The 16,506-nt window shown below is 28.1% G+C and overlaps 1 protein-coding gene across 14 annotated transcripts; it reads right to left on the bottom strand.

Annotated features, from left to right (window-relative positions):
* Positions 1–8,349: 8,349 nt before the first annotated feature.
* LOC136088751 (uncharacterized) lies at positions 8,350–13,721 on the bottom strand. 14 transcript variants are annotated; one of them, XM_065813334.1, is made up of 8 exons: positions 10,555–13,721; positions 10,000–10,097; positions 9,765–9,895; positions 9,560–9,656; positions 9,093–9,343; positions 8,924–9,008; positions 8,684–8,836; positions 8,350–8,539 (listed from the first exon to the last, which is right to left on the bottom strand). In XM_065813334.1, the coding sequence occupies exon 1, from the start codon at positions 13,053–13,055 to the stop codon at positions 11,808–11,810; it is 1,248 nt and encodes a 415-aa protein (XP_065669406.1). In that variant the 5' UTR covers positions 13,056–13,721; the 3' UTR covers positions 8,350–8,539; positions 8,684–8,836; positions 8,924–9,008; positions 9,093–9,343; positions 9,560–9,656; positions 9,765–9,895; positions 10,000–10,097; positions 10,555–11,807. The 14 variants fall into 14 exon arrangements, with proteins under 14 accessions (XP_065669406.1, XP_065669405.1, XP_065669402.1 ...); XM_065813333.1 differs by having other exon boundaries at positions 9,133–9,343; XM_065813330.1 differs by having other exon boundaries at positions 8,684–9,008; positions 9,133–9,343; positions 9,560–9,693.
* Positions 13,722–16,506: the final 2,785 nt, after the last annotated feature.

Below are 16,506 nucleotides of genomic sequence, written 5' to 3'. Positions count from 1 at the left end.
TGCTTATGATCTAGAGCTCTTCTAATCTTCTCAGTAATTTCAACAAATGCAAGGGTTGTGGAATGTTTGCTTCAAAATCAATATCGATGTTGGTACAAGGATTTAAATTTTTCTAAAAACCTATATAGCCTGTTATGCATAGCATTCTCAAAAAGTTTACTAAGGCTGGAAAGAAGGGAAATGGGTTGATAGTTAGAAAAGTCTAGTAAGGAGCCTTTTTTATAAATTGGAATGACTTTAGCTACTTTAAATCTTCAGGGAATTTGCCACTTTTAAAAGAATTATTTATCATAATGCTAAGAGGTTTGGAGATCATGTGAGAGGTAAGTTTAAGTAAAAATGTAGATATGCTGTTAGGTCCACAACTTTTATCACTTTTAAGAGCATTATTAATAAGACTAGATCATATTTACTCACAGTATCAATAAAGAAAGTATTAGCAATAGGCAAACTAAGTCCCTATAAATACGTTTTGATGGCATGATTTTATTGAGTAGTTTTTCACGAATAGAGACAAAGTAGTTATAAAATATATTTGAAACAGTGGCATGGTCTGTGATGATATTTTCATTTAGATTTAGCTGAGTAGGTGTTTTATGTAATGATGCTTTAATATTTCTGATATCCTTTATGCCTTTCCATGTAATTTTTGTAGCTCATGTTGTTATTAAAATAAGTTATGTAGTATGATTTTTTACTACTTTTTAATAAATTGCTAATTTTATTTCTATAGAATTTTAATTTTGTGAAAAGCTCATTTTTAGTATTAATGTTTTTTACATCTTGAAAAAAAGGTATTATATCTAATAAGTAAGGTTGTTCACGGAAGAAAAAGTTGAATTTTCGATAAAAAAAAAAGTTTTCGAAACTCTATTTTTGTTTCAGTAAGTTCGAAATAATTTCAAACTAATTAATTTTGCATCGAAACGATTTTTTCACTTTAGAAATTGTAAAATTTGTTTCGAAACATTTTTGCGATTTCGAAATTCTAAAAATAACACCGAAACATTTTTCACTTTCGAAATTCTAAAATTTGCTTCGAAATATTTTTGCAGGGATTAGAACCCCAAAGGTTCTTTAGCAGAGATTAGAACCCTCGGGATAAAATAGGGGATTGATATTTTGTGACTTTTATGGAATAAGGAGGAGGGGGATCTGAAAAGTTTTTAGCGTAACATAATTTGCGAATGACACCTTACATCTACACGGTGAAATATTTCACATAAAATATTAGCCCTCTCAAAGTGAATAAAACCTACCTACAGCAAAAGCTGCTTAAGTGCTAGGTCACAATGATTTAATATTGTGAAAAAGTCCCTTTGATTTCTTGATAAATATAAAACAAATATAAGTCTAAAATAGTAAAATAAAAGTAAATATAATTTTTAAACTAAACTATTTAAATATGAAGGGTCACACAATTTAATTATTCTTAGAGCCCTAATTAAAGAACGGAACGGATCGGCACTGTATATCGGATCGGCATTGTATGCAAATATTTTTAATAATCACATGCAAAGACTGCAAAAAAAACAAGCACATAACTATAAAGTTTTTTAAGTATAATAAGTATTGTCATATGTTATGAAGTTGTTTAATAATGTAGGGCCGTCAAGAAAAATCTTTAGACCATAAAAAGGCAGATGCCAAAAAGCATGCGGAAAAACCTTTTTTGGCGAGCCCTCCTTAAATGATCAGTCGTAAACTCAGAAATACAGAAGCTAACCAACAATATTTTGGATTTAAATTAACTGGGATATCGAAAAAAGAAATTTATAACTTTGATTATTTATCATTTATAAAAATACTAAAGAAATGAAAAAATATGTTAATATAGTAAAAATAGAAAAAAAGTATATAAAAAGAGTGTAAGATGAAAATAATATTATTTGTACAAACACACACCCAATGAAACTTTCCCAACCTCTTTTCAGGCCTGGTTGTTTGTATATTATTTTTTAGATACTATGTTAGAACTAAGATTCGGCAGGTTACTTACTGTTAACATTACAAATTGTTAGCTTAGGCGGAATTTAATTCTAGTTACCATACATAAATACCGGAAGACGTTATGAAGCTACTTTCAGTATATTATAAGTTACTCTTGAGTTACTTTTAGTTGCTCTCAAGTTACCGCAGATACCGGTACCGGTAACTAAAAGTAATTTTTTTGGAAGTTGCTGAAATCCTCAAACCTTTAATAGAACTTCAAGAGAGTAAACAAAAACCTTAGTGCCGGATTAGGAGAGAGGTTGTTGGGATGGAGGGAGATACTATATTTCAATTTTTAATTTAATATGAAAGGAAGAGGGGGGGGGGTAAATATTTTATTCCGGCTCTGAAAAAACTACATTCTATTCAACAGCCATATTTGCTTTTGTTAACAAAATAATATTAAAAAGATTTATAATGTTCAATCAAATAAAAAGATATTAGAAATACATGTATAAGTACTATTATTCGACTAAATCGACTTTTAGTCAATTAGTAGAAAATCCAAAATCGATTAGATCGATTATCAGATTTTTCAAAGTCGACCAATTTCGACTTTCGACTTTTAGTCGATTTAGTCGAAGTCGATATACAACACTAGTTTAAACACTTTTTAATTTTAAATTTGCATAACGTAATTTTGAACTTTAGATTCAGAATTTACATAAAAGTTCGTGCGCTTTTCCTAAATGATATAATTATGACATTTAAAAGTTATAATTTGCAATTCACTTAAGATCTCTAACACACGTACATGAAATCATTGTTGCAACGTAAACGGCTAATTACTCTCTAGTGGTTATTAAGAAGATTTACAACGATTTTAAACAATTATATTTATACCTCAGCAATCTTTTTGTTACATAACTCTAAAATGTAACTAAAGTTATAATAATCTCCTTAATTGCTCGGTAACCTAAGTGAAGTAACATGTGTTACAAATAACATAACTACTACAAATAACATAAGTAATTAGTTTATTAGTTGTATATATATATATATTTATATATATATATATATATATATATATATATATATATATATATAAATATATATATATATATATATAAATATATATATATATATCTATATATATAAATATATATATATATATAATATAGTATATTTATAATATATATAATATAGTATATGTATAATATATTTGTTGTATGCGTACAAGTAAAAAAACTACTTGCTTTTTAGTTTGAAAAAGCATGTCAAAAACAAATAAATACGTTATTAAGAAAGGAATAAGAAAACGAAGCTTCGTTTGGACATATTTCGAAAAGAATCCAAAAGAATCAAACAAAATGTAGCATATGTTATAAGATTCTACCTTACAACAGTTCGACCAGTTCAATGCAATCCCATTTATCAATTAATCATTGCATTAATTCAAAAATATCTAAAAAATTACCAATTTTACTCAACGATGACGATATATCCGATATTGAGAGCGGTAATGAGAATGGTTTTGAAGAGACTGGTCATAAAAAATTTATTGGTAAACTTTACTCTTGGTACTGATCAGCTGATTTCGATAGTACGTCATCCAGATATTGTAAATTTAGTTAGTGAGTTAAACAAAAACTACAAAATGCCATGATAAATACGGTGAGTAAGAAATTAATTCCATCAATTATGGACAATCTAAAACCAATTTTAATGCTAGAATTGAAGGGATGTCATTTCATTACAATTACTTGTGATGGTTGGTCATCATTGAGTAAAAACAGATACCGCGGTGGGACTTGTCATTTTATTGACAAAAATATGATTCTGGTTGACCGAAACCTGGGTCTTAGGTTTATGTCTGAAGTGAACAGCTGAATATTTATTTAATATGTTAAACAAAATCTTCAGTGAATGGTCAATCAGTAATAAGATTTTTTGTACTAGTTACTGACTCAGGTGCAAACATATTCTCTGCAGCAAATAAATTTGATGATAAAGATTCCATGTGCTAGTCATCGTTTGAATCTTGTAATTAACGATCTTCTAAACACAAAAGATATAAAAGTAAAAAAATTAAAAAACAGGTGAAAGTGTTACAAAGTAAAAGATTACGACGGTAATGAAAAATCAATTAATAAAGAAATTAAAGAAAGTGAAGTTAAAGAAATTGAAAAAATTAGCGAAGGCAAATTGGAAATTGCCAAGGTAATTTCATCCTGCAGGCACATTGTTGGTTCATTTAAGCATTCGGAGATGATACAAAAAAAGTTAAGAAAAGTTTAAGAAACACTTCAATATGAAACTAAAATAAAGTTAGTACAGGATATAGCAATTCGCTGGAATAGCCAGTTTGATATGATTGAATCTATATTAACTAATAAAACTGCGTTGATGTAATAAGCGTCGAATACCAAAATGTAAAAGACTAACTTCCCACTTCTAATGAATTTAAGGTGCTCGAGGATTTATGTGATTTGTTACACCCAATTAACCCAGCAAACATTTAGTCTAAAAAAGACGTTTTTAATACAACTTTTAAACGTATTAAACGTTTTTTATACGCTTAAAAGACGACTTTTTTAGACCGGATATTTGCTGGGAAAGAGCTGACAAAACTTTTTAGCGGAAAGAAATATGATATAGTAACATTTCTGTTTCCTAGATTGTATTCTCTACTAAATGGAATACTTGAATCCCAACTCATTTTTACAGAATTAGTTAAGACTTTTCAAAAGGAATTATTAAGGTCTCAAAAAGGGCGTTTTAAATACATTTTTGCTAATGATTTTTTCTAAGCCGCTACTTTTCTTGATTTCGAATTTCGTAAATTTGAGTTTATCAAAAATGATATCTATAGATATGAATGCATTACAAAGGCAAAAATGTTTATAAAAACATTTTATGAAATGCACCTAAAAGAATCCGAAGAAATCGATATAATAATTGAAACAAATTGGTTAAATAACAATTTAAACTCATCAAACAGCTTAATTGACAATACCATAAAAACATTTCAGCAATCGTCAACGGCACCGTTTACAAATACTACTACTTTAGTTAAAACAAATGACGATAGCCTATCAACTTAATTGAATTAGTAACAAATAAATCATGTAATTTAATTGAAAACAATCAGAGCTTTCAGAGCTACGAAAATAGTGCCATCGAATTTTTCCAAGCAAATCAACAATTGTTCTCGGTTTTGACACAAATTGCACGGGTAATATTTTTAGTTCCAGCGACATCTGTACCATCAGAATGCTTATTTATTTCAACTAGTTTAATAGATACGGAGCTACGGAACCGGCTTACGCCGAGCTTATTGAAGCAGTTAGTTTTTATTAAAGAAACCAAATAATGAAAAATATTTCTTTGTCAAATAATGTTTTGTTAGAAGAGTTCGAATTGAACTGAAATTTGTTTTCACTTATAATTCTTAGTAACTCAAACACTTGTATTCTTTTTTTTTATCTGTAAAACATTTTTTACAAACAGCTTAATTAATGGCAAGTTGTTTTCTTTCTAGTCTTTATTTTCTTTTTTAGTCTGAAAAAAACACCAGTATTCATTCATTGAGCTGTCACCAGGACAGGCGGTAGTAAGTGTTACATGGTGGGGTGCAATTAAAACTTTTGCTAAGTAAAAAATAAGGTCCTTGTTTTTTGAAATTCGACGACTGACTGGTCTAAATTTGCCGACTTCTTTAAAACGGTAAATTTTTCCGACTAAATGCACAAAAAATGCATTGAAGAGGGAAGGGGTGTGAATAATTTTAAATTTAAGTAATCTTTCCCCGTCATTGAATGGTTTACAATTTATAACTAAAGAGAGACTAATTTTATAACTTGCAACAGTAGCATTTAGTGTTAAGATATTAGCTCTTTTTAACAAATCTTGTTATCCAACGAACTAATTATAAATTTGTTTTTTGTTTTTTTCCCTAATTCGTTGAGACTGGTCAAGTTTTTTAGATATTTTTAATCATGGTGCCTCCTTAAATTATATTCTTTGCACATAAAACAGATTCATCACATGCTAAACATACTGGCACCGAATTAAATTTACCAATAGTATTATTTTGCCTTACACACACACACACACACACACACACACACACACACACACACACACACACACACACACACACACACACACACACACACACACACATATATATATATACATATATGTATATATATATATATATATATATATATATATATATATAAGCCCGCTAAAAAATGAGGCGTTGATTTGATGTTGATTCAATGTTTCTCGTCAACATTGATTCCATATTGATTTTTTGTCCAAAATGTTAGCCACTTATCAACGTTGATTTGGTGTTTACAAAAAACGTTGATCGAATGTTGCTTTTCAACGTTTAATCAACAACCATTTTTTCCTGGTGATTCAACACTGATTTTTATAATAGCCGACGGTATTTTGATATCGCTTTTTGATGCATATATCAAAAAAATATATATCAACAGTTTACGAAATATATATATATATATATTTAAATAACTTTAAAATGTATTCTACAAAATAGAGTGCTCAATGTTCTTAAAAGAACTGAGCAATTATAAATTAGTAGAAAATCACTTAAGAAAATTTTTTTTCATTTAACACTGTATTTCATCGATAAAAAGACTCATCAGAAATGCTCTCATCAATAAAAAACTCAGTATTTCTGATGAGTCTTTTTATTTATGAAACACAGTGTTAAATGAAAAAAAACTTTGTTAAGTGATTTTCTACTGATTTATAATTTATATATATATATATATATACAACCCTTAGATGTTGTCCGAAAGTTTTTTCGATATTTTGTTGACAAAAAGTAAAAATTAAAATGCAAGACCGGAATTTTTTTTTTTTTAATAATGATAGACTGCCTGCCCCAACCAAACCCTTAGTCGATGTAGCAGCACTCCCTTGCGGGTCAGGCTATTTGTCAGTCGATATAGCAGCACTCCCTTGCGAGTCAGGCTATTTGTCAGTCGATGTAGCAGCACTCCCTTGCGAGTCAGGCTATTTGTCAGTCGATGTAGCAGCACTCCCTTGCGAGTCAGGCTATAAGATAGTCGATGTAGCAACACTCCGCGCATGATTTACAGTAAAAAAAATAAAAATAAAAACATTTTATTAAAAAAAATAAAAATAAAAACATTTTATTACAAAAAATAAAAAAAAAACATTGTTTATATTGTTAAAAACATTCACAATGTTTTTAAAACATTCTGGTCAATTAAATTTGCGTTTTTGTGGTTTTTTTAAAAAACGATTAATTTGTAATTAAATTAATGGTTTTTACTTTCGTCCAACACGGAAATGTTGGACGAAAGTTAAAAGTAATTAAAAGTGACGTATATGTTGGCGTAAGAATCACTTTTTTCCTTCCGCTCTTCCCAAAGCCAACAAACTATAGATCTATATATATATATACATATATATAAATATATATATATATATATATATATAGTTCTATAGTTTGTTGGCTTTAGGAAGAGCGGAAGGAAAAAAGTGATTCTTACGCCAACACATACGTCACTTTTAATTACTTTTGACTTTCGTCCAACATTTCCGTGTTGGACGAAAGTAAAAACCATTAATTTAATTACAAATTAATCGTTTTTTAAAAAAACCACAAAAACGCAAATTTAATTGACCAGAATGTTTTTAAAAACATTCTGAATGTTTTTATAACATTTTGAATGTTTTTAACAATATAAACAATGTTTTTATTTTTATTTTTTTTAATAAAATGTTTTTATTTTTATTTTTTTTAATAAAATGTTTTTACTTTTATTTTTTTTACTGTAAATCATGCGCGGAGTGTTGCTACATCGACTATCTTATAGCCTGACTCGCAAGGGAGTGCTGCTACATCGACTGACAAATAGCCTGACTCGCAAGGGAGTGCTGCTACATCGACTGACAAATAGCCTGACTCGCAAGGGAGTGCTGCTACATCGACTGACAAATAGCCTGACCCGCAAGGGAGTGCTGCTACATCGACTGAGGGTTTGGTTGGGGCAGGCAGTCTATCATTATTAAAAAAAAAAAATTCCGGTCTTGCATTTTAATTTTTACTTTTTGTCAACAAAATATCGAAAAAACTTTCGGACAACATCTAAGGGTTCTATATATATATATATATATATATATATATATATATATATATATATATATATTATATATATATATATATATATTATATATATATATATATATATAATATATATATATATAAAATATTTGTATATAAAATTTATACATATTGCTCAAATATTTATTTGTTTTGTAAAAAACAGGCTGTAAATAAAGGATTTAGCAAAAAAGTTATTGATAGAGCAATTCAAAGCTAACTCAAAAGAATAATGAAAGAAAGTAGGCACTACATTAAGTAAGAAAGTTTTTTTATTGAATTTAACACAAAATTTACATTTTCAAACAATTTATTTAGCGTTTGCAGCATTGTTCATTTTCAAAACTTTTCGATTGAGTCGTGTTCCTGATTGACTTTAAAATTTCGAAATGCCTGAATAACATTCGCAAATTTTTGCATCATGATGCTGTCGTGTAATCGCATCTAAATCAAAAATTCAAATCAAATTTGAAAAAAATCAAACTGCAGAAATTATAGCAAATAGTTACATAAATGACTGACTAGGATAAACAAAATATATTTCCTGTGAAATAAAAAATCTAAAAAAATGCATAAAACCATTCTTACCCACTATCATATGATACAGGGTGTATGTTTTAAAATTTATCTTCAATGAACCACCCGAGACATTAAAACAGGCCCCAGCGTCCTCGCTCATCAACAACTTTCCAAAAGCAAAAGCCAATTTATATTACCTCCACAACGACTAAGAGAACTTATCTATTATTAAAAAAATAAAAATTACTTAAGGGTCAGAACACATATTATGTTTATTCTATATGAATGAAATTATCTTAATTTCAATACATGGATTTTTAAAATTGACTCTTGAATCACTTTTCTCTTTTATCTATTTTTGCCATCTAACTCAACGCAAATCTTTTTTGAAAATCTTTTTAAAAAAATGTAGTAAAATAAACAATATTATTATTATTTATGTAAAATATTTTGTAAAAAATTAACCATGAAAAAATACCTAAATGGGAAAAATAAATAAAACTTTTGATTTAATTAACCCTGGCAAGACAAATGTCTTTCTTTGCTATCCTCTTTATCCAAAACACAATTTTTAGAGCCATTTTCTACCTAGGTATAGATAAATTATACATACAAAAATTAAATAGAATTTTTAAACATTATTTAATTATTTAATTAACCCTGGCAAGACAAATGTCTTTCTTTGCTATCCTCTTTATCCAAAACACAATTTTTAGAGCCATTTTCTACCTAGGTATAGATAAATTATACATACAAAAATTAAATAAAATTTTTAAACATTATATAGTGATTTTTATTTAAACTTGTCAACAAACATGTATTTATAAAATATTTGTCAACAAAATTATATTCTATAACATATAGTTCTGATTTCTATAAATTTTTTTACTGCACACGCACACAGATTTTAATTAGAACAAAAGCAACATTAGGACTTTTTTTTACCAATATATTTGAAGACAACATCATTTTCCCTTGAGATAGATTAGTTTCTTTCGAGAAGTCATTGTTATTTTCAGCAACTGAAAAGCTTGCTATTTCACTGTGTAAATGGGGAGTTAATATTGATTTAAAAACATCTATAATTCAGTAAAAAAATAAGCATTTTATTTTAACAAACCATTATTTTACTTTTACAAAAATAGTTAACCTGCTATATTTGGAATCACGTTAGATGTTCTTTAGCTATTTAAACTATCAAAATAGTATCTTCCGTATAGTTCTTCATCACCAATCACAATATCTTAATCACTTTCACAAAATGTCATTGCTGTCTTTCTCCTTTAATATAAACTTTACTTTATAAACAAAAAAAGTGCATGATTTGTGTAATTCTTTATTGCAAAATTTTTTATTTGTTAAAAACTAATTTTAGTAAAATTTACTTTTGCTTTGTCCCTTTTTTCTCTTCGATGTCAGTTTCAATATTTGAAGTATCTGCTGCTTTCTCTAAGTGTGACTGAGCTTCTTCATAAACACAAATCTATGTACATAAAATCATTTATCAATATCTAATGAAGATGTAATTGAAATTTTTGCGGCAAAAGCAGGCCCTATGAGAATGGAGTGCAATTGGTGCACTGCATAAAAATTAATGAATTTTAATGAAAAACCCATGAAAATTAATGAATTTTTTAGTTTTTAAAAAACACTAAAAGTTTAAAAAAAAAAACTAAAAACATAGTTAAAAAGACTTTTTTTAATCGTTGGAAATCTTCTTTAAACATTCTAAAGACATTCAGAACATATAATTAAACAAATGCCCGTTGGAATATTGGATTTAAAATAAGTGATATTAAATGAGACTATAGTCATATTGTAAAGCAGGTCTAAAATAAATTTGCACCAGCACATGATTATCCTCTTCAGTGCCCTGGTCAAAACATACAGTTCAATATCTAATTCAATTATTTTACATTTTTTTATAGTAATATGCAAACCTGTAGTGTATAAAATCCTAGAGGGTATATCTTCCAATCAGAGGTTGATGCCTGCAAGGTTGTGGCAGCTTTACGAATCGCAGCGGAACTTTTAAATGGCAGCCAGAAGCATTTCCCATCATTTTTCATCCAACTTTTAGCAATCACTTCCACTTCTTTAATTTTTCCATTTAAAGTTCAACAATGGCAAATGAAATTTCAATATTCTGGTGCAATTTAATTCTAAACAATCTTATATAAGTTACAAAATAAAATTAAAAATACATTAGAGATTAAAAACAATGAACTTTGTAAAACGCTTTTTAGATTTATTAATGTAAAACACCAGTGTAAATATTTTATTATTTCTATAAACATACCAGGTATTTGTTTCACACAAAAAATTTATAAATTAAAATGCATTAAACTCACTTTAAATTTGTTCAATGAACTACATATTTGACAAATTTACAACAAATTTTACAAAATGACACATGCACAGACATTCTTTAAAAATTGATGGTCTGCAAGTATAATCAAAGTTTGTGTTTTTAATTCAAGAAATCAGTGATCATAAGCAATATCACAATGTCTAAGCACAAAAAAAGCATAACCACCTTTTTAAACAGGTATCATCAAGCCTTTCTTTAAAAGTTCTTTTTTTTTCGGAAAAATTGTTTTTAGGTTGGCTAATGAATTTACATAACAAACGTCTAAATAAGATGTTTCAAAACAATCAGGAAAAAACTTTCGAACTGAATGAGGATTTAGAGCCTTGCATTTTAAAAGATCTACCAAAACCTCTTTTACTAAAATAAACCCTTTGTCTTGAATAAAATAAACTCTGCCTCATAGATTTGATGTGATCTTTTTATTTACCACTTGGGCAGAAATTTCTTTACCATTCCTTTCTCTAAGAAAAATATCCAACTTTTCTCTCTCATCTAATTGATTCACTATTTGGGCAACAGTCTGATGTGATTTTTGCACCATTTTTTTAATTCAACCCAAAAAGTTTTCAAAAGGAAAAGCTGATAGATGATCAAGACTCTCCCCAAAGTTAACACAATCATCAGCTAAATGAATCATGCTATGAACATTGTATGTTACCAAGATCTCCCCATACAAAATTTGTACTTCTCTGACAAACTATATAAGCAGCTGTTTAGCAAATGCCACTAACAATTCATTTTTGGCCATTTTATTAGAAAGCAGTATGTGCATAGCAATTGAAAGAGAAATAAATAAGTCATAGTTTTATTTATTTTTCCTTTTTAAAACAACAGGTCCAGCATAAAGCAGAATAATCGAAACTCTGTTGCTTTCCACTTCTCAAGTTCATTTAAAGAGTGTGGTCTATGTTGAAAATTGGATGGTGTATAACTTCGTAAATTTATGAGTTCATTTGAAATACTGTCTTTAACAGATTGACTTATTCTAATACATCGGGGACCTTTACACCAGTTTATTAGAAGTTTTTTAACTACCCCAAGACATATAAGGTGCATATAGTCTAATGGGAATTCAGTTACCATTGGGAAATTTAACTGAACAAGTGGAGAAAGACTCTCAAGCTGGTGACCTTCTTTATAAAAATTATTTTTAAAAGCCATGTCAGTACAAAGTAAAGTAGTTGTTTCCAATAATCTTACGCCATGTTTTTGTGTGCCAACTGCCATACATCTTTCACAGCTATGATAGCCACTATGCCCTATAATGCATTTAACAAATGCTCTTGCAGACGCATCACAAACAAAAGCTTTAATAGTCACCAGCAGCTGTTTATACCCATTAGTTTGCAATTTTTTCATTTCAAGAATAAAATCTTCAAAGCACTCATCCAAATTGTTTGGTTTTCCCTGACCATGCCAAATTGCAACAGCATAGGATCCTTTTCTGTTAATTGTAACTAGTATAGGCCAAATGGAAGTCTTTTTACTATTGCACATAGGTGCACCATCAATACTTACAATTAGATCAAGCTTTTCCTTATTTCCAACTGTTGATATGTAATAATCAATTGCACTTTTAACTCCAAGATATATATAATCGCCTCCACTGACATATAAAACATTAACTTTTTGAAGAGATTTTTGTAATGTCTGCCAGCATTTTGGTATAGATGGAGTAAATTTATTTAAGTGAAATAAAAGTGCATTTAAAGCATCATCTTTTATACAGTATTTTAATAACCACTCATATAAAAAATCTTTTGTTGAAGTTAGAGTATCAATACTACTGTATAAACTATTTTTAAATGCAATGTCGTCAACATCACAATAATTAGATTCAACTTTACTTAAACAAAATTTAATTTCTGGCGAAGTGATTGAAAACATCAATATATCACTGTGCACATCTTCAGAAACTTCAAAAATCTTTTGAATGTCTAAATCTAGATGAACGCAATTTCCTCTACCAACAATGTTGCACTCTTCAAGAAGATATTTTATTCTTTTTTCAGTATTTCGTTTTTCTTTCATAAATTCTCTCATATATAGGCTTCTGTCATATTTAGGCATTATTATCTTTATTTTATTACATCACAAAAGAAAAAAAAAATAAAGGCATTATTATTCTTATACAGAAAAAATCAATTTAAATTGCATTTTGTACTATATGATTTAAGTTTGCAGTCAGAATTTATCAGGCAAATACTTGCAGCCATTAATAATTTGCTATGATAATAGTAATGTTATTATAATAAGCATTAATAAGCCAAATTGCTGCTAAGTTGTGACTTTTTCATGTTAAATTGTTAAAATATTTATATTAAGATGTTCTATTATCCTCAAATAGTTAAAAAACTACCCTAATTTCATTAGGATAATCTTTATTCAAGAACTGAAAAAATAATTACTTAATAAAATATATGTTTTTCAATAAGTTTATACTCATTTTATACCGTATAATACAATTAAAATTTGAACAAACGTTTTATAACCACCAAAAATAACAAAAAAATCCCAGCAGAAAATGCTCAGCAAATTACTGTTAGTAAACGGCTCAATAAATTTGTTTTTTGTCAACAGTAAATCAACGAACGCTCAGTGTTTGTAAATAAACGTTGATTTGCTGTTGATAACATTGCTGTTGCTACAACATCCATTTATGGTTGATCGCCGTTGATCGCTAATATCAACGCAAAATCAACGTTGATCAACATCAAATCAACGCTTAACTTTTTAGAGGGAGTATATATGATAATTATGTAAAAGTAATACAAATATATATATATATATTTATATATATATATATATATATATATATATATATATATATATATATATATATATATATATATATATATACATATATATATTTATATATATAAATTTATTTATATATATACATATTTAATATATATATATATATATATATATATATATATATATATATATATATATATATATATATATATATATATATATATATATATATATATGTATATATATATGTTTTGTCATATATATATACATATATATATATATATATATTTATATATATATATATATATATATATATATATATATATATATATATATATATATATATATATATATATTTATTTATTTGTTTATTTATTTATACCAGGTCTATAAGTCTACAATTTTTTGTGAACGGGCCTTAATTTTTTTTTAATTTTGTTGCTATGACATCTGTCAAACATATTTAGTAAACATCAAGTCATTGTATAAACAACATCATATTTTTTAATTGCGTTAAAAATGTCGAATTTTGTACCAGAAAATGATGATTTGTGGAAAGCACTAATTTTTTGTTTTCATTTGAAGAAAAGTGCTGCAGAATCGCATCGAATGCTTGTCAAAGCTTATGGTGATCATGCTCTATCGAAAGCAACATGCAAAAGATGCTTTCAACGGTTCAGAGATAATGATTTTGATGTGCGAAATGAAGAACGTGGAAGACCACCAAAAAAGTTTGAAGACACAGAATTGCAAGCAATACTGGATAAAGATGACACTAAGTCATAAACAAATGGCAGAAATGTTGAATGTTTTACAACCATCAATTTCTGACCGTTTAAAAACTATGGGAAAGATCCAAAAGTGCGAGAAATGGGTGCCACATGAATTGAATGACAGACAGATGGAAAAACGAAAAACCACATGTGAAATGTTGCTGTTACGACACGAAAGGAAGTCAGTATTGCATCGAACTGAGACTGGTGATGAAAAATGGATTTATTTTAAGAATCCCAAACGATCAACGCAAAAGATCATGGGTAAATTTAGGAGAAGCATCAACATCGACTGCAAAGCCTGATCGATTCGGAAAAAAGACAATGCTCTGTGTTTGGCGGGACCAGAAGGGAGTGGTGTATCATGAACTTTTACAACCTGGCAAAACTGTTGATACGCAACGCTACCGACAACAAATGATCAATTTGAACCATGCATTGATCGAAAAACGACCAGAATGGGCCAGAAGACACGGAAAGGTAATTTTGTTGCATGATAATGCTCCGAGTCATACAGCAAAAGCGGTTAAGGAAACTATAACATCGTTTGGCTGGGAAGAGTTACCTCACCCGCCGTATTCACCAGATTTGGCTCCTTCCGACTACCATTTGTTTTCATCGATGGGACACACGTTGAATGAGCAACACTTCAATTCCTACGAAGATGTCGAAAAATGGGTCTCCGAATGGTTTGCCTCAAAAAACGATCAGTTTTTCATTGGCGTGGTATCCACAAAATGCCAGAAAGGTGGTCAAAATGTGTTGAAAGCAATGGCAAATACCTTGAATAAAATATTTTTTACTTTTCCATTAGAAAATAGTGTTTTATTTTGAAAAAAACACATTCATTTCATACTTATAGACCTGGTATATATATGTATATATGTATATTATTTAAAAGTAATACAAATATATATATATATATATATATATATATATATATATATATATATATATATATATATATATATATATATATACATATATATATATATATATGTATATGTATATATGCGTGCGTGCGTGCGCGCGCGCGTGTGTGTATTACTGTTTTTTTCTTTCGAAATTAATTTCACTTTTCGAAATCCACTTTTTTTTTGAAGTTAATTTCGCATTTCGAAATTCTGTTTTTTCTTTCAAAATTAATTTCACTTTTCGAAATCCCCTTTTTTTTTCGAAATAATTTCACTTTTCGAAATTCATTTTTTATTTCAGAAATTAATTTGGCTAGTTCGATTATTTTCATAAGTTTTTATAGATTTCGAAAAATAAAAGAAGTATTTCGGTACCGTTTTAATCGAAAATTTTCGAAATTTGCAATTTCGATATTGAACCCTACTAATAAGGGTCTTTTGCTAACTCTAAAAATATTTTTTATGAATAAAAAACCTCTAAAAATATTGTTTATGAATAAAAAATATTTTTAGATGTAACAAAAGACCCTTAAACATCAGACAGGTCCCTAATATCATCATAAAAAAAAATAAAAAAATAAAAATATTGGGTTATTTTGAACTTAACCAAAACTTTACGCAAAGTTTACGCACATTTTTGACTTACAATAGGTATCGTGAATTTCGGATAAGTAACACTGGTAAGGAAAGAGGCGTGAACTTCCTGATTAAATCACCGGTATACCAGTGGTCCCAAATTTTGTTTCACTTTCAAATTAACAATACATATTATTACATATAATGTGTACTTTTTTTTTCAGTAAATTTTAAATAAAAAAATTGCAGCTTTTAATAATAAAAAAGAAAATTTCAAAATAAAACTAAAGCACAAAACAACAACTGTAACAAACAAATATATTTATTAGCAATTAGCGTAAATAAAATTCGTTCACAAAATATAGATAAAAACTTGACTGAAAGTTTCACTCTTAAATAGTCTGGATAACAAGGACAGTATCAAAAAAGTGTACGCACTGTTTTTAAATAAAAAACCGTTAGTCGAAACAGTTTAAGTAAATAACTCAAACTCAAGTCGAA

Source organism: Hydra vulgaris, chromosome 12 (genome assembly GCF_038396675.1).
Source record: "Hydra vulgaris chromosome 12, alternate assembly HydraT2T_AEP".
In the NCBI taxonomy this organism is placed as follows: Eukaryota; Metazoa; Cnidaria; class Hydrozoa; order Anthoathecata; family Hydridae; genus Hydra; species Hydra vulgaris.
This window is presented reverse-complemented; position numbering and strand designations above follow the sequence as displayed.

Excerpts from the sequence above, each read along its gene's own strand:
- LOC136088751 (XM_065813330.1), bottom strand. The coding sequence starts at position 13,055 with ATGCCTAAATATGACAGAAGCCTATATATGAGAGAATTTATGAAAGAA.